The 21,897-nt window shown below is 43.4% G+C and overlaps 2 protein-coding genes across 5 annotated transcripts; one reads left to right on the plus strand and one right to left on the minus strand.

Annotated features, from left to right (window-relative positions):
• Positions 1-1,170: 1,170 nt before the first annotated feature.
• Positions 1,171-7,414, minus strand: sars2 (seryl-tRNA synthetase 2, mitochondrial). The gene is made up of 16 exons (XM_020095122.2): positions 7,099-7,414; positions 6,450-6,545; positions 6,267-6,296; positions 6,036-6,176; positions 5,865-5,919; positions 5,712-5,775; positions 5,444-5,549; positions 5,309-5,356; positions 5,052-5,160; positions 4,372-4,417; positions 4,194-4,281; positions 3,992-4,104; positions 3,758-3,851; positions 2,894-2,986; positions 2,746-2,811; positions 1,171-1,915 (listed from the first exon to the last, which is right to left on the minus strand). The coding sequence occupies exons 1-16, from the start codon at positions 7,372-7,374 to the stop codon at positions 1,775-1,777; spliced, it is 1,566 nt and encodes a 521-aa protein (XP_019950681.2). The 5' UTR covers positions 7,375-7,414; the 3' UTR covers positions 1,171-1,774.
• Positions 7,415-8,016: 602 nt separating this feature from the next.
• LOC109634544 (sodium/glucose cotransporter 2-like) lies at positions 8,017-21,650 on the plus strand. Of its 4 annotated transcripts, none has more exons than XM_020095119.2 (17): positions 9,004-9,063; positions 9,209-9,287; positions 16,183-16,295; positions 16,406-16,477; positions 17,284-17,388; positions 17,478-17,537; positions 17,614-17,718; positions 17,800-17,905; positions 18,280-18,360; positions 18,879-19,108; positions 19,472-19,607; positions 19,723-19,830; positions 19,970-20,120; positions 20,228-20,396; positions 20,496-20,711; positions 20,855-20,990; positions 21,057-21,650. In XM_020095119.2, exons 3-17 carry the CDS (start codon positions 16,197-16,199, stop codon positions 21,266-21,268), a joined length of 1,986 nt encoding a protein of 661 aa, XP_019950678.1. In that variant the 5' UTR covers positions 9,004-9,063; positions 9,209-9,287; positions 16,183-16,196; the 3' UTR covers positions 21,269-21,650. The 4 variants fall into 4 exon arrangements, with proteins under 4 accessions (XP_019950679.1, XP_019950678.1, XP_069391134.1 ...); XM_069535033.1 differs by having other exon boundaries at positions 20,496-20,606; XM_069535034.1 differs by lacking the exon at positions 20,496-20,711.
• Positions 21,651-21,897: the final 247 nt, after the last annotated feature.

The raw sequence follows: 21,897 nt of genomic DNA on the forward strand, positions 1-21,897 counted from the left end.
TTTAAGGTTAACAGGAAGTGCATGGTTCAGATTAAGGTAGGCTAATCTCCAGGTAATGAATGCAAGTCTATGCAATGTACACTAAAGTGACCTGTGTGTGTGTGTGTGTGTGTGATCTAGGTATGCTCATGTTGTGAGGACATAAATCTGTCACACTATGGGGACAAAAAAACGTCCCCAGAATCTAAATAATTAAATCTTAAGGTGAGGACACATTTCAATGTGAGGTTAGAGTAACAGTTAGGGTTAGTCAAATAGTAGGTATGGTTAAAGTTAGAATATGTTTCCAGAAAATGAATTTAATGTTCTCTGAAATCATGAAGACATGACCGCGTGTCTGTGTGTTTGTATTCACATGCTTCACTGTCAGAGTGGACTGAGGTGTTAGGGCTTCAAGCTCTCTTCTTCCCACAATCCTCTGCTGTCCACTAGGTGTGGACAGTTCAGGACAGCACCCACAGGGCACCACGTGTTTACACAACGTTGTCATCTAGAGATGTTCTCATTAAAATGATTTCACCAAAGGAAATCAAACGGTTTAATTAAAACTAGGTTCTCCCACAAGAACCATTTAATTTGTTTGGTGTTGCTGAGTCATCTGTTTTGGACCAGCAACAGTAATGGAGGTGGAAGTCAGAATAATTTTAATATTTTAATGGATAATAAACCAATAATTGTTTGCATGGGTTTTAATGGAATCTCTTTAGTTTTATTGAAAAACATGAATTTATAAATTCTGCTGTCAACCCTTGCTTGGAGAAGAGCAGCAGCTTTCTGATGAAATGTACCTGATCAGACTCCAGGTTCTTATTTGATGCTATAACCAGAGATAATGATCACAACAGTCTCATACAGTTAAGGATGTGTGTTCCTGCTCTTTATCCCAGTTTCCCTCATGTCTCTCCTGTGGCTTCGTCCTCATCAGGACAGTGCACTTGGCCTGAGAATTAAGGTGCTTAAAAGCTCCTGTGCCAGAATCTGTAGGGAGCACCTCCCAGCAGGAGAACCCAGCTGGTTACCTCCACCAAGCAGGTTATGTTGTTATTGCTGTTTCTCCATCTGCCTGTTGGCCGGATTAAACAAAAACTACTAAAACGATTTACTTACCATTTAACATCATGTCATCTCACACAAGAAGGAATTTAAGTAATTCTTCTGTTTACGGACACATTTGTAACTGTATTCTTTTTATTAGGAAGTCGTTGCAGACATTATCACCGTCCCAACCTACTGGTTAAATATTTTCACTTTTTAACAGCTGGTAATGCAACAGACATTAACAACCATGTACTTAATATCACCTCCAGGAGACAATAAATATTCTATTTTGCAGCGTCTCCCCCATATTCACTCATTTCTGCATTTCTCTCAAGGTCACACTGTCATCAAGGTCCTTCTGTGTGTGTGTGTGTGTGTGTGTGTGTGTGTGACTTGACAAATCTAGTCATGGATTCACACACATTCAGGCTTCCAGTCACAATTTTGTAGCAATTGACAAAATATGACAAACATATTTACAGTGACAGTAAACTGCTCGACTGAGGTCTGATCCAATCATCTCAAAACACTGGTGGACTCAATTCATTCAATTTAAAATGTCCGAGATTATTCACAACCTGTAAATGGACAACAAAGTCTAGTGAAGATTTCCTTATGTGTATTTGTCACATGTGGACTTTCTGTCTCAGGTGATTTGATGGTGTTGGACGTGAATTGACACCTCGGGTGTTTGAAGCTGACGCCCGGGGGTTAGAACTCTCCGCTTGCAGTCATGTCATCTAGTCTTCAGAGCTGGCCTGGGTGGTCGATTGTGCTGGTTGGGTCCAATGTATTTCAGTGCGGAGTACGTTGGCTTCTCAATCACTTCTAGACCCAGATAAGGCTGCAGGGCACGGGGCACACGCACTGTTCCCTCCTGAGGAGATAGAGCCAAGTGAAAAATATTTAACAGTTTTAAAAATGAACTCTTAACATCAAAATAAAAGACGATTGTTCATCAGACCAAAATCTAAATTGTGAGGATCTTCTCTCCTTCTTTGTCTTACACTATAGTAAACAAATATTTATGAATGTTGGACATTCTGATGTATATCCCAAACAAATAAAATAAATATTGATAAAACAATTATCTGATTAAGAGAGACACATTCAGGTTTCTAAAGCTTTACATGCTCTAATGTTTCAACAATGCATCACTTTCCTCATACTGTCAATTTGATAAAGAAAACAATCATTAGCAGTGCTTCTAGTTTATTTCAACAAAGCATATTAAAATGCTTTATATTTTATTCAAAATATTTTTAGGTGGCAACTCTAAATAACTCAGCTCTTGATGGTCTCGGTCCTACGCCTGAAATCTGATTGATTGAACTAACAACAACAATCACTAGGGGGAGCACCATCAACACCACACATGGCACACACTGAGGAACACACAGAGAGGAAGCAGGATGAGTTCATGCTGTATTATTGTGATGATAATTTACATATATTCTGACTAGAATTATCACCCTGCTGTTGTAGGCCTCTGCCAACTAATGCAGTTTCAGTCCCCTGCAGGTGATCCTGACATATTGCAGTCACAATAGTCAAGGATTCACATTGACCTCATTGCTGAACAGAACATTCATATCTGGTGTTTACTACTGGAGCCTTTAAATGAAAGTTCAAAGAACTACCAGGTCATCATTTTACTGCATGGTGCCACTTTTTCAGAACAAGGTGAAGTTTGTTTTGTCGTCTTACTTTGGTCTGATGCGTCTCCAGGATCGCAATGATGGTTCGAGGGATGGCACATGCTGTAGCATTCACCTACGGATGTAAAAACACAAACACATTATGGAAACATAGTTACTATTATTAAACAGCAGTGGAGCCTCTCCTGCAGGCTTACTGTGTGGGCGTACTGCAGGCTGCCATCCTCTCTCTCATACAGGATGTTGAGGCGTCTGCTCTGGTAGTCTGTGCAGTTGGATGCGCTGGAAATCTAATATAAAGACAAGAAATCAGAATCATCCTAATAAACTTCTCTGTAATCCAATATACAACTGTAGTATCTGTGCAAATTAGGCCTCAATTGACAATATTGACAATTGAGGCCTAATTTGGAAGGTTTGAGAAAGTTTCTGTACCCCTACGTTCACTTCTGGGTGACCCCTCCTCATAAAGGTGCTTCACATCACCTCTTTTTGCTGTACATGATCATTTTGGTCGTACAAATTTCCATATTTTAGGGTAGCGTGCCTCACTTCCAACTGAACAGCTCATTTCAGGAATGTTATTGTGGCAGTGCTCCCGCTATAACCTGATAACATGGGTGCCAAAATGAAACGCAAGACATTCAAGACACTCACACATCTAGTGTCTTAAATATGTGGGTACAAATCTTATCTTCTATAAAGTTGCATAGGGAGAAATAATATATTAATACATCCTGTCTGTTTTAAAGTGGCAAAAGTCAAGTTTAACTTTATTTGTAGGAATGACAGTGTGAGGGCTTACTTTGTGTGTCTGAGTGAACTTCAGATTTAAAGAGCTGTGGCTGAAAGGGGAGTGAGTAACTAAAGACTCTTCAGACTGAAGGCAGGTTTGTGTGTCTGTTCATGAAGATCTATGCACAAATCAGCCCCTTCACATCCAGAATATCATGATCAGCAGGTTATCAGATGAAGTTCAGTTATCATTTTCCATATGTGGCTCATGATTTAGCAATTGGGACAGTGAGTACTGTAGGTATCAGTGAAATGATGGGGCCCACCTCTCCATAACTGTTCCTCCCTGGCATCCAGGCTTCTATGTCATACTTCCTGCAAGCAGGGGGACCCAGTTCCTGTGTGGGCATGTCCAGCACTCTGAGGGAAAACACATCAACTTACAGCTCAAAATCAAGCTAGAACTCACATAATGTACTCCACTGTTAAACTTGTATGTAAATGTAAACTGATGAATAAAATAATAGGATTACTGAGATTGTTTGAGAGTGTGTACTGACCTGTAGTGTAACTCCAGTGCAGAGAACATCTCTTTCTGCAAGGAGACAAACTCACCCAGCAGCTGAGCGCTCTCCTCTCCTGTCTCATCTGCTGTCACTCCAAACATCTCTACCTGAGCACACAAAACATTCTAAGTTCAAATCACTGAGTTAAAATCAAAAGTGTCCTGTGTCTGTCTCGATGTGTAACTGTCCTTTCGACCTTGTTGAAGTGATGAACTCTGTAGAGGCCCCACGTCTCTCTGCCGGTGTCGGTCTCTGCTCTGTAGCAGGTGCTGCTGCACACAGACCTGCAGTGACAGATGACAGCTCCTGTCAGCTGCACTTACTTTAATATTAACACAGATCCACTGCAAACTATGAGTGAAGCTGCTCCTTACCTGACAGGCAGGTCCTTCCAGTTTACTGCATGATCCATGAAATAGCCTGAGGATGAGAGACTCTTGTCAGGTTATCACACACTACAAATTGATGCATGTCTGTTTGGCTTAAACAACAAACAAACATTTGACTATGACTGTAAAGCACAGATTTAAACATGTTCTGCACATCAATACTGGTTCTGATATCTAGCCTCACTGCAAAGTCCTATTAACTACTACCTCCCTTAGTTTACTTTATTCTCAAAGGCTTTTATCAGCTTTCTCTTAGTTAAACTTGACTTTTTCAGTATTGCAAGAGCATTGTGTGAAAACAGAGATAATATTTGATGAGAATAGTTGGAATCATAAATTGATGGATTACATAAATTTAGATTCAATAAGAATAATGCAGAAACACATTTATTAAAATCCTGAAGGTGTCAAGACTAAAATCTCATTAAAAGATCAGTCACAATAACTATGGGATTACAACATCATCGGAACCAGTAAAAAACACATGCAAGATGAACAACTTGTGCATTGAACTCATCACATACTCTTGTATGTGCACCCATTACCACCAGAGATTGAATCAAGCAGAGAAACACTGCTGGTCATTCATTGTTACAAGTAAACATCATTGTGATTGCAGCACTCGCAGCAGTGCATTAACAATGAAGAGCTGAGTTCAGTTTCACCTGCTGTCCCGACCTCTCCAGTCCCAGCCAGGTTGAGATCCGCGAACCGAGCCGGGTCCAGGGAGTAGACCTGAGAGCGGTGAGCGTTGGGCTGCATCCCACAACCCTCCTGGAGTAGGGAACAGAGACATGAGTTATTGGCTTGAAGATACATTAAACTTTTGATGATTAGTGTCTGAACATTTAATTCACATTTTTAGATTAGATCTCATGTTATCTTTTATCAAGTAAAATGTGTTCAGAGTTCTTCTACTCACAAACACTGCCCCCTTCAGGACATCAGGTACAACCATGGGAATGAAGCCCTGCAGTCAAAAGGAACAGTCAAGCTTGGCTCTTCAATATGTAACCAACAGACACACGATATGCAAAAAGTCCCGACATGTGTTTACCCGTCGCTGCAGTGTGTCGAGGGCAAAGTTTTGGAGTGCGGTCTGAAGTCTGGCTCCTGCTCCCCTCAGATAATAGGACCTGTGGCCTGAAACGTGAGCTAGATGCCTGCAGGAGAATAAACAAACAGAAAATCAAAACATCATCATCATCATCATATCAATGACAGTAAACTAAATAGCAGCCAGAGGATTACATTTTACAGTATCTATTTCAATCATATCAACTAAAGATTTAAAGTATCTGATGACAAAGAACAGCTGTCCTCACCTCTGCCTGATGAGACCCAACTCCTCACCCAGTTCTACGTGGCCCCTTGGCTTGAAGTCAAATGCTACAGCAAAGAGTGAAACGATTTTATCCATAACTTTTTAAAAATCCATTCACCAAAACATCTCTAGCAGCTCTGATCACATCACTCACCAGGTTTCTGTCCGACCAGCTCCACCACACTCGCCTGGCTCTCATCTCCAACTGGCTGGAAAATGGAAAGGAGACTTTATAGAAAATCTCTCCCCAGATGCTCTGGACAAAGTGTGTGAGAGAGTGTGTGTGTGGTGTGTGTGTGTGGTGTGTGTGTGTGTGTGTGCTAACCACATCAGGGTGCGTTGTGTTGGGCAATCTGAGCGCTCGGCTGTAGTGCTCCTGATCCAGCTCTGTCTCTGCAGGGTAGAGCTCATTCAGCCTGTTGCGAATCTCTCGACCTTTCTGCAGAGCCTGGGTGTACTCCTGAAGCTACAGATTAACAAAAAAAGAAAGAAAATGAGTCACCAAGATTTAATCAGTAGATAAAAAAAGAGATGAAGCTCGAAGGTTGGAACTTACATTGGCAAGAGCTTTCTTGTCATTCTTGTTCTGGAGAGAAAAAAGGATCGAGTAAAGTAACAATTTGGGGATTAGAGAAAATATATTAATATATTTTTGTATTTATAATGTTATAAACAACCAACACAGCATGTTTTTAAAAACTGGTGATGATGACCCACTGCTGTAAAAACCTTAACTGACCACTAGAGCTCTGACGGTGACACCGATGTGACTCTTCAGCTTCTCCAGCTCAGAGATCTCTGTCCTCACAGCCTGCAGCTCCTGCCACACACATACCTGTAATATGGAGGGACACACACACACACACACACACACACACACACACACACACACACACAGACACAGACACACACACACACACACAAGTGGGAGAATCCAGTAAAACAGTGGACATGAAACTAAAAAAGTATTTCAGTTTACACATTTAACTTTCCATGTTTCCTTGTGTTGCCCTTGTTTGATTGCATAGGTCCATTAAATATTGAGTCATCCTCAATGACACAGAATCATTAATTAACACTATTATGAAGGAATTTGCTGTTAGCAGCAAATTACATAGTAAACATAGTATAAATAGTATAAAACAATATAAACTGAACATATCTCTATATCTAGACCTCAAGTGCAAGGACATGAAGTTGGACTTCTTATTATATAATGTAAGGGGACATCTTGTGACTGAATTTTATTAGATCTGAACATGAGAGTTTACTTTGATTACTCCTCTTACTCTTCTTCACACACACATGGAGAAGACTTCAACAGATTCGGCTGCAGTCTCCGCAAACATGTCGGTGACAGAAGATGGAGCTGTAGGTTCAACACTTACGATCTTCCTGACATCGTCCGGCTGCAGGTCGCCCTTCCTGTTCTCCACATTCGCGATGACTTTGTCGGTCTCCTCACACACCTGCCTCATGTCCAGCTCCGGCTTGTCGCTGTAGCCTTCACGGACATGGTCGTACAGGCTGCTCCGGCCCCCGTGACAGAGGCGCTGCGGGACGAACACGCGTGTCCTCCGCCCCGCACCCCGTCTACACACCGGCTTCAGCCCGGTGAGTGCGGCGCCTCCAGCTCTCACCACCACACCGATGCACGCCGCCATGTTTGTCTGGTGGTGACTGGTGCATTTACCGAGTGTGGGAATAATGGGCTTCATGTAAACTCCTGCTCAATCTTACACATTATGCACCTAAAAATGTTCGCGTTTGAATAAAGGGAAGACATGTTATGATCATTGAACCCTCACGTGTTTGGATTTTATTAGAACAGGGGTAGGACAAGACCAGCCTGTTGCTTGTTCTCACTCTTTTTAGGAAGAAAAAATAAATATGAATCTATGTTACTGAATATTTCATTTTTTTGCTACTTATGTTCCCGATGTTTATTTCGTGATTCGTCATCAATTGTGGTTTTGTTTTTACCTTTTGAAGTTCGATCTAAATGAAACTATTATTTTCTTATTGAGCTGCTCATGAAAGCAGGGCGCACTGTGCAGAGGGCGTTTCAAACGGCCATGATTCTTTTGAACGCAACATAAATGCGGAAGTTGTGCGTTTAAAAACAAAACATTACGGGAAAAAACGTTTAGAAAATTATTTTAAAATCATAAATATATATATATTTTCTATCTGAGGTAAATTAGGGGAAATCGTTTTAATTTTACCGGTAACGAAAACAAACCCGTCGCCTCTCTGACCTGACGTCACGGGTCAAAGGTCAGCCAATCAGATGAGCGGAAGTAGAACGTTGCGGTAATCCGGTTCAGACATGACAAGTGCGGCCGACTGAAGCTGAGCGCGACTCCCGGTGCTCTGGTGAACCTGACCCCCCGCATCGTCCTGCCGCCGAGTCGGACCCGTGTGCTGTCTGCCATGGTGGACTGAGAGCTGCGAGACCGAGAACCGTGACCGTCGGAGGGGAAGTGGAGCTTCTTTGTGAGCGAGTTTGCTCCCTGGGCTGGCGGTGATGTTGTGCACGGGGCTGCCGGAGCAGCAGCAGCAGCGAGGAGCCTGACGCATCCCCACCGTAGGCCGCCGGGACGAGCCCTTACCCTCAAATGAGCCCGGAGGGTAAAGACCACCGAGTGGGAGCCTGGGAAGTCCCCAGAAACTTGTGCTAATAACCGGCCACTTGGATACAGCGAGAGCCCGCTCCTCCACACTGCCTCACCGATTCCTGCTGAGAGGGAGACCCACAGCTTTCACGGTGGAAACGAGAAGGAGAGCGAAGGTAAACACACATCTTTTCTGATCCAATGAAGTGATGCTGCAACACCGGCCTGCTGTGTTTTTATGACCAGTCTTTGTTCAGGTGGTTGAACTGAAATGGAAACATGTTGTGGTAACAGGGTGTGGTGAATATGTTGCTAACTTATCTGAACAATAAGATGTACATGAACATGTCATGGTGCTAGCATGGAGTTTAGCTGTGAAGCCACATTTCTCTTTAAATGGGTCATGACTGGTGCAGGCCTCTATCTGTAACACTAACACACACACACACACACACACACACACACACACAGACACAGGCCTGTCTGCTGCAGATCTAGGCTCTGCGTGCACAACATGATCTAAATATGTGCTCACTTCACTTCTACATACGTGTGTGTATTTATATGTCTGTGCTGTGTCTCAGATGAATGCTGTGCGGGGGGGCACAGTCACCTGGCGTCCCCAGCCGTGGCAGGACGGGGACGGGGGTGGAGGGGAGCCTCTGTCCGACAGCGACTCAGAGGAGGAGGACTTCCCTGATGACAGCACCACCCCGCTGGGTGACTACATCACACATGGTGAGAGGATGGAATATTTTTATTTGGGACTTTTATTATGACTTATTTCCTTTCTCCTGACCTCCCTACCATTATTAATCTCCCTTTATTTGGTCTGTCCTTCTTCCCTCCCTCCCGTCCTCCCCCTCATCTCTGGTGTTTTTAGGACTGAAGCAGCTCCTGGACGCTCAGCAGCTGTGTGATGTTACTCTGATTGTTGAGGGGAAGAAGTTCATGTGTCACAGGTATTGTGATAAAAACATTAAAAACCTAAACTCCCTGACGGCACTCAATGTATTCCTATTAGTTTAAATGTGACTGGGTCAGCCATCTCCTAGTTGGTGTGCAGATTCAAACACAAGAGTCATTAAACCATTTATTTAGGTGAATGAGTGGATGGTTGGATGGAGGAGTGGGTGGGTGGGTGGATGCTTTTAATAGATTGTGCATCCACCAAGTCAATAAAGCATCTGGAATCTTAATGAGGAACACAAATGTATCTCATATATAAATGTTAGGGGCTATAAGGAATGGTGCATGGCCACATGTTCTTAAACAAAAGGATTTGGCTGGACACACCCACACCTTAAGTACCCCCCCCTCACAACTCCTCCCCTTTCACAGACAGGTAAACCCCTTCTCCAAACCTCACAGGATGGGCCTTGATCGTGGCTTGACATTCTTTAACAATTGTTTAACAGATGGTTGCAATATCTGGCATAGCAGTATTGTAATCTGAGAAGAGCATTCCAGCCGTGGATTGCAGTTAACAAATACTGTTGCACTATTATTAAATTCATAGCCATTCATAGATATTTAGTGTTGGTGAAAATGATTATATGATGTACAAATAATGATATATGCTGAATGCAAGTTGCTGGAGCCTTCATGTCTTAGAGCGATGTGCGTTTCTGTTTTCACAAAATCTTTTCCCGTTTTAATTTAACTAGAATGGCACTCAGTAGAGCGTATACCTCTGCCGAGGTCTCCTAAATTCAATCAAGCTGCTTTAAATATCGCACGCTCAAACATATCAGTGCCCTAAATGTGTCATATTTTTAATTATTCAAGATCCATGAATAATTCCCTTGGAAATGAGTGAAAATGTTAAAAAAATACAACTGCATCTTCGCACCAAATTTTGATGACTTATGTCCAGTAGTTTTTGTGTGATTAACTAACTTACAAATGAAAACATCCTCCTTGGTGGAGGTAATAAATGCGTTGGAAAAACAAATAGGCAGATTAAAAAAAACTTCATAATTCTTCTGATTATATTACTGATTCATTGAGTAATCAATCATAATATAGAAATTCAGTTTTGCTGCTGTCAGGGACTTGAAGAGAAGAATGGGTAATGACAGGTGAAATAATGAAAGTTGACCCTCAGATAAGATGCTATGATACAGGCCAGCTCTGTTCTTGATAAAATCCATGTGCAGCTTTTTATTTGATATCAAAGAGGGAACATGAGAGAGGTTTACTGGTTTGAAGTAAGCGGCTTCTCCCTGACCAAACGGAACAGTGGTTTCTGTAGACCTGTGTTCTCAGAGTTCTCTGACTTCTACAGAAGTATCTATCTACTATATCTTCTGCATTCTTCTCTTTTTCCTTCCAACCTTCTCTCTGCTTAGAGTCCTCTTAGCAGCTGTGAGCCCCTACTTCAGGGCCATGTTCACCAGTCCCCTGGTGGAGTCTCGCCTCACAGAGATCCGTCTGGAGGAAGTGACGCCGTCTGTCATGGAGACCGTCATCCAGTTTGTGTACACTGGTGAGGCAGGGCTCTCTCTGGACACAGCTGAGGATCTGTTTGTGGCCGCCAATCGGCTGCAGGTCATGCCTCTTCAGGACCTGTGCTCCAGGTGAAGTGGCTGTGTGAAAGTGAAAGATGAAGTTTACAGTGATTGGGACTTTACAGATCAATCAGTTATATATTTACTTTAACTTTCCTTTGTTTTTTTTACCTCCCTTTCCCCCCCTCTTCTGTTGCTTTTCACCTGTCTTTCTATCCTGTCATTTCTCTCAACTCTATCTCTCCAGGTTTCTATTTGAGCACCTCTCAGTAGATAACTGTCTGGGTATGTACTCTCTGGCTCGCTCTCACCACGACCAGCTGCTGCTGCGTGCCTCCCTGCGGCTAGTAGCCCAGCACTTTCCGCGGGTGGCCCGGCAGAAAGACTTCCTGCTACTTGACCACGGCACCTTAGGCAGCCTACTGAGTTCAGACCGCTTGGGAGTCGACTCGGAGGCCGAGGTCTACGATGCTGCACGCCGCTGGGCAGAGCATCAGCCCTTGGACAGGTACACCCACATGCCTGCTCTGCTTCACCACCTGCGGCCTGGGCTGCTTTCCCAGGAAGAGAGCCGAAGACTGTGCCAGGAGTTGGGGCCTGCCGCAGCTGGTGAAGGCCTCGGGGGGCCTCTGAGACCACGGGAGGGAATGTTTGAGAAGAAGATCGTCTGTGTGGACCTGACGCCTCGGGAGGACGAGAATTTAGCTGCGAGGGACTACACAGTTGACTGCTTTGATCCTCGGACAGGAAAGTGGGAAAAGTTAGCAGCGCTGGGCTCTCTTGTCAGCCCTGGCTGCACTGCAGTAGGTGACAGGCTGTTTGTAGCTGGTGGGATCCTTCGGACAGGCTCTGTGTCAGCAGCAGTGCACGAATATGATGCAGTGTTGGACCACTGGATAGAGCGGCCTTCGATGGTCCAGCCCAGGGCCATGCTCGGCCTGCTGGGCTGTGGGGAGTCACTCTATGCCTTAGGTGGCAGTAACCGCTCCGCCCTGCTGGACTCCAGCGAGACCCTGGAGCTTTCAACACTACAGTGGGCTCCGGGGCCTCGGTTACCTCTCCCGCTGCGTGCCTTTGCCTGCGCAGCCCTTCGTGGACGACTGTACCTTCTGGGTGGAACCACACTCGAACAGAACCGAGCTGTGGTCCACTCTGGCGTGCTCATTTATCACACTCTAACCGACTGCTGGACACGTGTGGCACTGGACTCCGGCGCCACCTGCCTTGCTGGAGGAGTAGCCGTGCGAGGAGGGGTCTGTGCTATCGGGGGATACATGCGGGATACCACCAAGTTCCTTGATGGAAACTACACTAATCTGGAGACTTTAGACGCCACTGGTCGTGTTCTGTTTTTCAGAGAGGGCAGGGGCTCTGGCGTAGAGAGGGAGGTGACAGGGGGAGGGGTGATGGTGACTGCTGAGCAGCGTGGGGCTGCAGGCGGTGGAAGCGACCGAGCCCCAAGCCCTGTGGTATTTCCTGGGCTGCCTCGGCGGATAGCAGCCGGGGGTGTGGCCAGGTGGAAAAGGAGGATTTATGTGCTGGGTGGGGAAAACGGCTCACGGTTCTATGACAGTGTGTACTGCTGGAAGCCCGGTTGGCGCAGCTGGGTCCAGAGACGTGAAAAGCTTCCCGGGGATACTGGAGGAGTGAGCCAGTTTGGGTGTACCACTCTAAAATTCCCTAAGAAACACATCCTGTCCAGACTGAGACTAGCCAAAGAAAACTGCAAGAAGGCTGCTGACTAGCTTGACTGGGCCCATTCTGACTGAAGTCAAGGCAGCCATTCATGCGACACATAGATGAGGTCCAGGCTGTGTTCTTGATTAGCTCCTCCTTGACCCCGTGATATGAGATGAAGTCATGAGGAAGAAACCATTTTATACAGTTGGCACGCAGCCACAGAGCTGGGTGTTAGTGGACTGGATGCAGACAGATCTTGTGAAATTGAATACGGATCGTCAAATGTACAGGCAGAGAGAAGTGGAGCCAGTAACAGGTTTAAAAGAACAGACAACACGCACCTGAATGTAACTTAAACCACTCGCTGTCAGAACAGTCAAGTCCTCAGAGAGAGAACGGGGCCTTTGAATTGTATTCTCACATTTTAATGTTTTTTGTTGGTGAATCCTTTCAATGCTGGTTTTTAAAGCTGTTCAGACACAGACAAGGAACGTAAAGGTACAGTGTGTAGAATTTAGTGACATCTAGTGTTGAAATTGCATGTTGCAGCCGAACACCGTTCACCCCAGTCTGGACTAATGTAAAAAACATGGCTGCGTCCGTAGAGAGGACACCCGTCAATGTAAATATAAAGTATTTAAATATAAAGGGCCTTTTCTTGGGTAAAGAAAACTACAATTCATATAATTAAGATGAAATGAACTATTGAAAACATCATGAGAATTATTCTACATCAAATTTCTGCCAATAGATCCCCTTTACCTAAATCTTACACACTGCACCTTTAAATTGGAGCCCTGAACTAAAACATAGGCCCCCTCCGATCTGCCTGTTCGCAGCTCAGCTGGGCTGAACTTTATGTTTAGAAATGACACCGGTGCTTCCCCCGTGCTGCCCCGATAGTAGCAGCTTCAGTGTATGAACATCTCAAAATGTTCTTTTTTTTTCAATTGTCACAGCCTCTTTGGTCTTCTTATGCCACTGCTGTTTAGTCTCCTATGTTTTTCTCCATGAAGGATTTTCTGTCCTTTATAATCCTTCATAAACTTTGATCATTTTCCTTGGCGATCTGTGTCTGAACTATCGCTCTGTCCAGCATCTGTCTGAAACATGACACCACGTGACCGCCAGTCAATTCAAAATGACATGTTCCCTTCAGCTGCTCCAGCCACAGGACTTGTGAATGCGTTTGGCTCAGAGGTTATGACTCATCTGAACACATCATCATTTGCACATTATTTATTGAAATGTATTTTTAAGTCGTTTTTCTTGTTTATTTTGTTGTTGCTTTGAAATGGGGACTTTAGCTCTGACTGCAGTGTGGGAAGCTCCACCGTGCTGTACGATGGCTCTATACTGTGTGTTTAGATAAACCTGTCACACAGGAGCACATGTGTTTAGATCTCAAAGGGACTTTCAAGTCACTGGCCACATATTCAGACGTAACTTTAGATTAGAGACCACTGGTGCAGTAAAGATACTATTTTGTCAAACTCAATCAGGAAATGAAGATGGATACAGAATGTGCCTCTGTAATCGCAAGATTGGATCTTTAATCCAAGTGTGCGGAATCGTAGACTTGCAACGTTTATTTATTTAAGTTTACTAAAGCAGTAAATCACTGTTAGTCTGAGATAGTGAAGAAATCAATGATTGAGTTAAAAAAAAAATTAGACTGATTACATTTGTCTCAAAGTTTATAAACTGTCTTCTATTCAGTTATCAACCACAACATAAAACTACATTTTACAAGTTTCAGTCAAACCATCCTCCTGTTTAAAAAACTCCAGCCACAGACTGCAAGTTATTTCTAGTGAGCTTTGAAACTTGACATCATAAATAAAACATTGAAACCTAGACTGGATCTCATTTTAAGTCTGATTTCATTCACCCTCAAGTTAATTCCATTGTATTTAACACATCAAACAATATTCCAGGACATTATTTTTCCTCACCCGTGCTCTTGAACAGAGAATGATTTATTTACTATTTCCATGAATAGTAAGACGGCCTGTGAGGGAATTTCGGAACTGTGAGACATGAACATATTACACTGTGTGACTTTATGTATCTCCACACAGCAAATGGGAAAGATTAGTTCCCTTATGTGAATTTTGCTCCTTTTGCAAAAAGTCCATATTTTTGTATCAGTCCCAGCGAAGGCCGGACTGGACGGACCATGGGAAGACTGTGTGCTTGTGTACTTCTCTACAAAACCAGTTCAGACCATACACACGTGTTACTTGTACAATGAACGTTCTGGGAAGGGAGAGAGATTGTGTCACGATTTCACACCCGAGCAGTAAACTGGTTTTCAGAGAGAACCTGCACTACTGGGAAAAGAAGATGTTTTGGGCTCAAAGCATTTAACTTTGTAAAACTTCACACCAGATCTTTTTTTATTAAAGAAGTGTTCACAGGTCAAACACATAAACTTTTTTGGTCATGAATTGCAACCCTGTCTTTCTAAATATCTCTGACACACTGCCTCTTTAATTACCCATAACTCCAATGTTCTGAATCCTCACCCAGAAATGTCTGAACGAATTGATTTTCTTTTCTTCTTGCCAACAGCTTGTAAGATGTGTGAAAAGTGTCTGTGTCTGCATGCATGTTTTCAATGCAACACGTGCACACCCACGTACTTTGTGTCCATTCAGAGAAGTACAACTGCCCTCATCTGTACAATCTAATGAAGTCTATGGTCTGAAAGGCAGGTGGATGTTTTGATGAAAGCAGCGCTATGAACGATTAAAGGATTATTTGCTTACATGTTTTTTTTTTATTGATGATTTTATTACATCTGAACACAGTTGGCTGATCATTGATCAGATAAACCCACACGGCGTGCAGCAGGACACATTGTACAGAAGAATCATTTTGGTATCATATATCACATTTTTACTGCTATTCACTTCAATATTCTGCTGTTCAACATTTGCTCCATATAATGTTTAATATATCGAGAAAAACCTCGAACTGGAATAATGCACCGATTGATTTATAGAGCAGCTAAACTTTTTAGCATGAAAGATGCCAAGCTGGGCGATTCAGTTAACAATAATTATCACTATTTAATTGTCATCAATAGAAATATAACAAAGGTTCAATATCTATTTATATACTGCTTTTACATTGTGACAATTGATTGACCTCATATTTGTAAAACGTTTTGTGTTGATCAAGTGTTTGAGTTTCAAACCTCAACCTTCACTCAGGAGCAGAAATCTGTATTTAAACCAATCAGAAATAATAATGTGACATTTATCCTGATAGAGATATCGACTGATATGTTTTTATTGTGATGTGATTTCTGGCCATACCCCCCCGCTCTATAGGTAAAATACATTTAATGCTGAAAGTTCATTGGAAATATGTGATGGAAAACTTGTTTTTCATGGTGTGGTGTTAATGATTACTGTAATTAATAAACTGCTGAATCTGCCCAGTTCCTCTGCTGGCCAAAGGTCTCCCTCGGACTGACCATCCCAGCTCTCCTGTCCACACATCAGTCTTTCTGACAAACAGTCCTTCAGTTCTTACTGAGACCTGTATTTAGCTGCTTTGGCCGACAAAGGAACATTTTCAGACTTTAGGCTGCAGACAAACCAGAGACAGGTTGTGGAAGTGGATTTCTTCTAGTTACAGATTGATCACATTGTTTCAGGTGCAAGTGGACTAATGGAGAATCACTCGTCAGACAAGGTGACCATCAACAACCCAGCGGACATCTCCATCATCATTGGATATTTCCTCATGGTCGTCAGTGTTGGCATTTGGGTGAGTAAACAGACACTTACTGTATATCACCATAACGTATCTATGTCATATACATGTAATGTGAAAGAAGAAATGGTTAATGCTGCATGTCGTTCACGTTTGTGCTCTAGTCAATGTTCCGGACCAATCGTGGGACAGTCGGAGGATATTTCCTGGCAGGTCGGTCAATGAGCTGGTGGCCGGTGAGTTCAGTTTGTCAGAGTCAGACCAATAAAAACACTTTGTAAGCTGTTATCAGCTTCTAATTACAATTACAAGTTGTAGGACACAGCAAAGCCGAAGATAAAGTATATTGCAGGTTATTTTGGAAAGTGTCACCATTTCATACTTTGTCCACCAGAGGGCAGTGACAAGTTTAATTTTCTTATACAAAATGTATGTAAAATAAAAATCAGGTACCATCATCAATGTTTCCTTATGTGATTCACAGTCTTTACATGCAAACACGTATAAAAAGGTTTATTAAGCTTCAGCAATTCAATGTTAAATCAACGTCTATCTTCCAAACCTACAGACGTTTTAAATCACTAAATTCTCTCTCTCTGTTTTATTTGCCTCTTCCATGGAAACACAGTGTGAAGTTTATACCAACACGACCATACCTTTGTAAAACATTTATTTGTTTCATTAAAGAATGACCTAATTGACTTGAATGTTGGATTTATCACTTCCACTGGAGGCACAGAAGAGGTAGATCGTTCCATGGTCAGGATGAATATGACAAATTCAGTGATATCCACTATCCACTCAATTCTCTGTGCAGTGTATTCATATGCTACTGCACTTAGTTTTTAGCAAATGTGTATATTTGCTATGTATGTTTTGTCTACTTTCTATTTTTAATCCTGTGTTTGTATTTGTTTCTTTCAGTTGAATGTAAATTAGTATTGATGCTGTCTTCAAAAATGATGCTAATTATTATTATTAGTATTATCATCATTGTAATTGTTATTATAATGATTATTATTGTGTGCTCCTCTTGATTCAGGTCGGTGCGTCTCTGTTTGCCAGCAACATTGGCAGTGGACACTTTGTGGGTTTGGCCGGCACTGGGGCAGCTAGTGGCATCGCAGTGGGAGGGTTTGAGTGGAACGTAAGTCTTGAATGTTTGTGTACCTCCATCCCATCGGACTGAATGAAGTCAGGGTTCATCATATGTCTGTTGTTTCACTGATGCCTCAGGCTCTTTTCATTGTGCTGCTGCTGGGCTGGCTGTTTGTACCTGTCTACCTCACGGCGGGGGTGAGTACGTCAGGCTGCATAATGACGATTTCAGTCCTTGACTCTTTTCACTAATGTGATGGATACACTGTGTTAGGTGATCACGATGCCCCAGTATCTGAAGAAGAGGTTTGGTGGAACCAGAATAAGCCTCTACCTCTCCGTCATCTCGCTGTTCCTCTACATTTTCACCAAGATCTCAGTGAGTCATTATGAGAACACACTATAAGACGAGGTTACAATATATATTGAATCCCCCTTGTATCTCCGTCCCTCGCTGCAGGTGGATATGTTTTCTGGAGCTGTGTTTATCCAGCAGGCTTTAGGGTGGAACATCTACGTGGCTGTCATTGCCCTTTTGTTAATTACAGCCTTGTACACCGTTACAGGTGCGTTGTGTCGAAACCAGGTCAAATGTATAATATATAATTATAGAGATTGTAAAGGGGGACTTCACAAATCTTGCACATGACAAATGTATTCATTTCAAAAGTTGTAAGACTGTTTTTTCTTGTATTAAAAACGTTAAACTGAGACATTTCTGAAAATGACCCTGATGTGTCTTAGTGATGTCATCAAGGTTAAGTTGCGTTGGACTTTGGAATTTGTATCAAACAAAGTTCCTCACAGCTGTTGAAGTGGGTATTTGTAGAAAGGGTGGAATGAAAATGATCCTGTGGAATGCATGTTGGGAAATGTGGCATTAGAGAGTAACTCATACTAGGGAACAACAATCAGGAAATCTGTTTGTGTGTGTTACCAGGTGGCCTGGCTGCTCTCATGTACACTGACACAGTTCAGACCTTTGTCATCGTTGCTGGGGCATTTGTCCTCACTGGCTACTGTAAGTTTTAAAGTATTTCATCTTATTATCTTTTGTGCAACACTTCACTCGGTCATGTTTTTGAGTCGGGTCCCCTCAGGCCTCCATCTTTGTTCCTCCACAGCGGCTTCACAACAGGAAAGAGATTAACTAGGGTCACTGATCATTCATGTGACTGCAGCGATGTACCGCTGACACTGCAGGGCCACAAACCTCTCTAACTACAGCCAACACGACAACAACTGCCCCGTGTAACCTCAGTCAAGATGTCAGAGTGTAGGCCTGGTCACAGACGGGAGCTGCCATGATAAAAGTGTGGAAAGAACCTATTCTGAGCTGGTGATCTGTTGAGCAGACTTACCTCCTCAGAGGAGCTGACTCATATCATCAGTCAAGGCCGTATCAGACAACAAGAGAGCTCTGTGCGATTGAGTGGAAAATAACAAAAGCAGCGCGTGGATGTCCTGTTATGTTTACTTTGTTCAACGTGTCATCCTGCTTGAAATCATGAACTCATCCTTCCTCCTCTTCACTTCCAGCCTTTGCTAAAGTAGGAGGCTACAGCTCTCTGCTGGCCAAATACAGCTCTGCCATGCCCAGGAATTTTTCTTCCATGGACCCCCAGCGCTACAACATCTCCTCCCTCTGCTACACCCCCAGACAGGACGCCTTCAACCTGCTGAGGGACCCAACCAAAGGCGACCTACCCTGGCCTGGGGTATTGTTCGGGATTGCTATCGTGGGAGGCTGGTACTGGTGCACAGACCAGGTCAATACCCAGGTTCAATCCTGTCTTTTCAAATGCTTTGGTTTAGCTTGTCATTCTAATCTTAATGACAGATAACAGATGATAGACAGAAATATTAATAATAATAAACTTGTATAGCATCTTTCATACAAGAAATGCAGCTCAAAGTGATTTACATACAATATAGATAATAGGGAAAACATGTTTATAAAAATAAAATGAGAACAGATTTGAAGTAACATGAGAACATGTTTAAATGATAATGATCTCTAAAAGCCAGAAAACCAGATTTCCTGTCCTGCTCTATGACACACGTCTCCCTGTGAGTGCAAACCCTTCTTTTCCTGGCACAGATCAATCTACACTGTCTCTGTGTTTGTTTAGGTGATAGTGCAGCGGTGCCTTGCAGCTCGTAGTCTCACCCACGTGAAGGCCGGCTGCATCATGTGTGGCTACCTCAAACTGCTGCCTATGTTCCTCATGGTGTTTCCTGGCATGATCAGCAGGGTCCTCTACCCGGGTCTGTGGCTGCTTACGCTCTTCCTTCTACATCCCATTCAAAAACAGAAACTAATTCAGAGTATCTATACTGTGTGTGTGTGTGTGTGTGTGTGTGTGTGTGTTTCCACTTGTAGATGAAGTTGGCTGTATCGTCCCTGAAGTGTGTAAAAAGGTTTGTGGGACTGAGGTGGGCTGCTCCAACATTGCTTATCCTAAACTAGTGGTCTCACTCATGCCCAATGGTAAGAACACATGACAATTATCAACAATTTATGAAGACGTCTTCCATTTCTCTTCACCTCTACTTGTCTCTACCTTTTCTACCCTGACTTCCTCTGCCTCTTGCACTCTCCTTCCCTCCTGCTGTCCCTGTGTGTGCAGGTTTGCGAGGTCTGATGCTGGCTGTGATGTTAGCTGCCCTCATGTCCTCCCTGGCCTCCATCTTTAACAGCAGCAGCACTCTGTTCACCATGGACATCTGGACTCGCATCAGACCACAGGCCACAGAGCACGAGCTCATTATAGTGGGCAGGTAAATGGACATTTGTTGAGGCTATAATATATGATGCGGTGAATTCATATAGTGTGGCCTCGCCAGGAGCCTCCCATGTCTCTGCTCGTATTCTGCCTCTCCTGCAGAGTCTGGGTGCTGTGCATTGTAGCCGTCAGCATCTGTTGGATCCCGGTCGTCCAGGCGGCTCAGAGTGGTCAGCTGTTCGATTACATCCAGTCGGTCTCAAGTTATCTGGCCCCACCCATTGCAGCAGTCTTCCTCCTGGCTGTGTTTGTTAAGCGGGTCAATGAAAGGGTGAGACAGTATCTGCATTCATGACAACACATGGATATATGATTATATAACAATGGAGCACCATGTGAAGTCCTTCTTTCTGTCGGTCTTCCACTGCAGGGTGCTTTCTGGGGCCTGATTGGCGGTCTGGGGATGGGTCTCTGTCGGATGTTGCCTGAGTTCTGGTTCGGAACTGGCAGCTGTATTTTCCCTTCTCACTGCCCATTCTTGGTGTGTGGGATCCACTACCTGCACTTTGCAATCCTTCTCTTCTTCTGCACATTCACACTGGTGCTGCTGGTCAGCTACTGCACGGAGCCTATAGAGGACCAACATGTGAGTGGTTTCTTATTCACTGTACTCACAAGAATCACGAAGATCTGATGTATCTTATGTGGTTTGTGTCTGCTTAGAAGAAGGACGTTCAGCAGAGGTTTGAAAAGTGTGTGAAAGATTGACGTCTCTCTCTTTCCTTCCAGCTTCATCGCCTGGTGTTCAGTCTTCGGCATTCCAAAGAGGAGAGGAAAGACCTCGACTGGGAGCAAGAGGAGAAAGGGAGAAGAGCCCGACGAGAGGCTGAGGATAGGATGAGGGAGAATAACAATAGTGGTACAGGTAGGAAAGAAAGAGACAAATGGACCCAAACATAAATACACAGTAACAACTCTTTCTCTATTTCAGAGACTGAAGAGGAAGAGGGGTTGGGTGTCTGTCGCCTGGCTGCTCGTCTCTGTGGAAGGGCCAGCGGCGCCCACGACCTGCAGCAAGAAGCACCAGAGGAGACGGAGCAGATGCCTGACATCAGCGAGGACCCGGTGTGGAAGTACACTGTGGATGCTAACGCTCTCATCATGATGGCTGTAGCAGTTTTCATGTGGGGTTACTTTGCTTAACATCTTGTTCCCAGAGCTGAAGGGTTCATGTATCTTTGCTGGATGATACACACAGATGAATAAAGCAGTGTCGCCACCTGTTGGCAATGAATTGTCACTACACTGTCATTACGTTGCAGATACAAAAAAAAAAGTTGCTCATGCAGAAAATAGTCTTACTCCAAGGAGCATAATAGTCCTTTATTGGATTTCTCCACTTTTAAGAGGCATTTGTAATGCAGTGTCTAGAAATGCGTTATCCGGTTAGAGTACCATTATTGTATACTGTTACACAGGCCAGGCTTCACCTGATATCAGCAGTGAAATAAAAGGTGTTAGAGAAGTTTTTAACTCAGAAGTTAGGTAAGGTGCAAACTCAATAAAGTCTCAAATAGCTCGATGAGTAGCATTTTTTTTGTACTTCTCTGAAAAAAAACTGGACTTAAAAACAAAAAAAATCAAATGGCACTCAGTAGAGCACAAACCTCCAACAAATCTTACTGTCCATGCCTGATTTTTTTTAGGCAGGGACTGTTTTTTATGTTGGAAAAACTCAGTGTTAAACAAAGTGAAAAAGAATTGTTGATCTGCTCCCTGATCTGGATTCACACCAAAATGTTATAGATTCTTCTCTGACTACATTATTTGTG

Source organism: Paralichthys olivaceus, chromosome 11, assembly GCF_024713975.1.
Source record: "Paralichthys olivaceus isolate ysfri-2021 chromosome 11, ASM2471397v2, whole genome shotgun sequence".
NCBI classification, from domain to species: Eukaryota; Metazoa; Chordata; class Actinopteri; order Pleuronectiformes; family Paralichthyidae; genus Paralichthys; species Paralichthys olivaceus.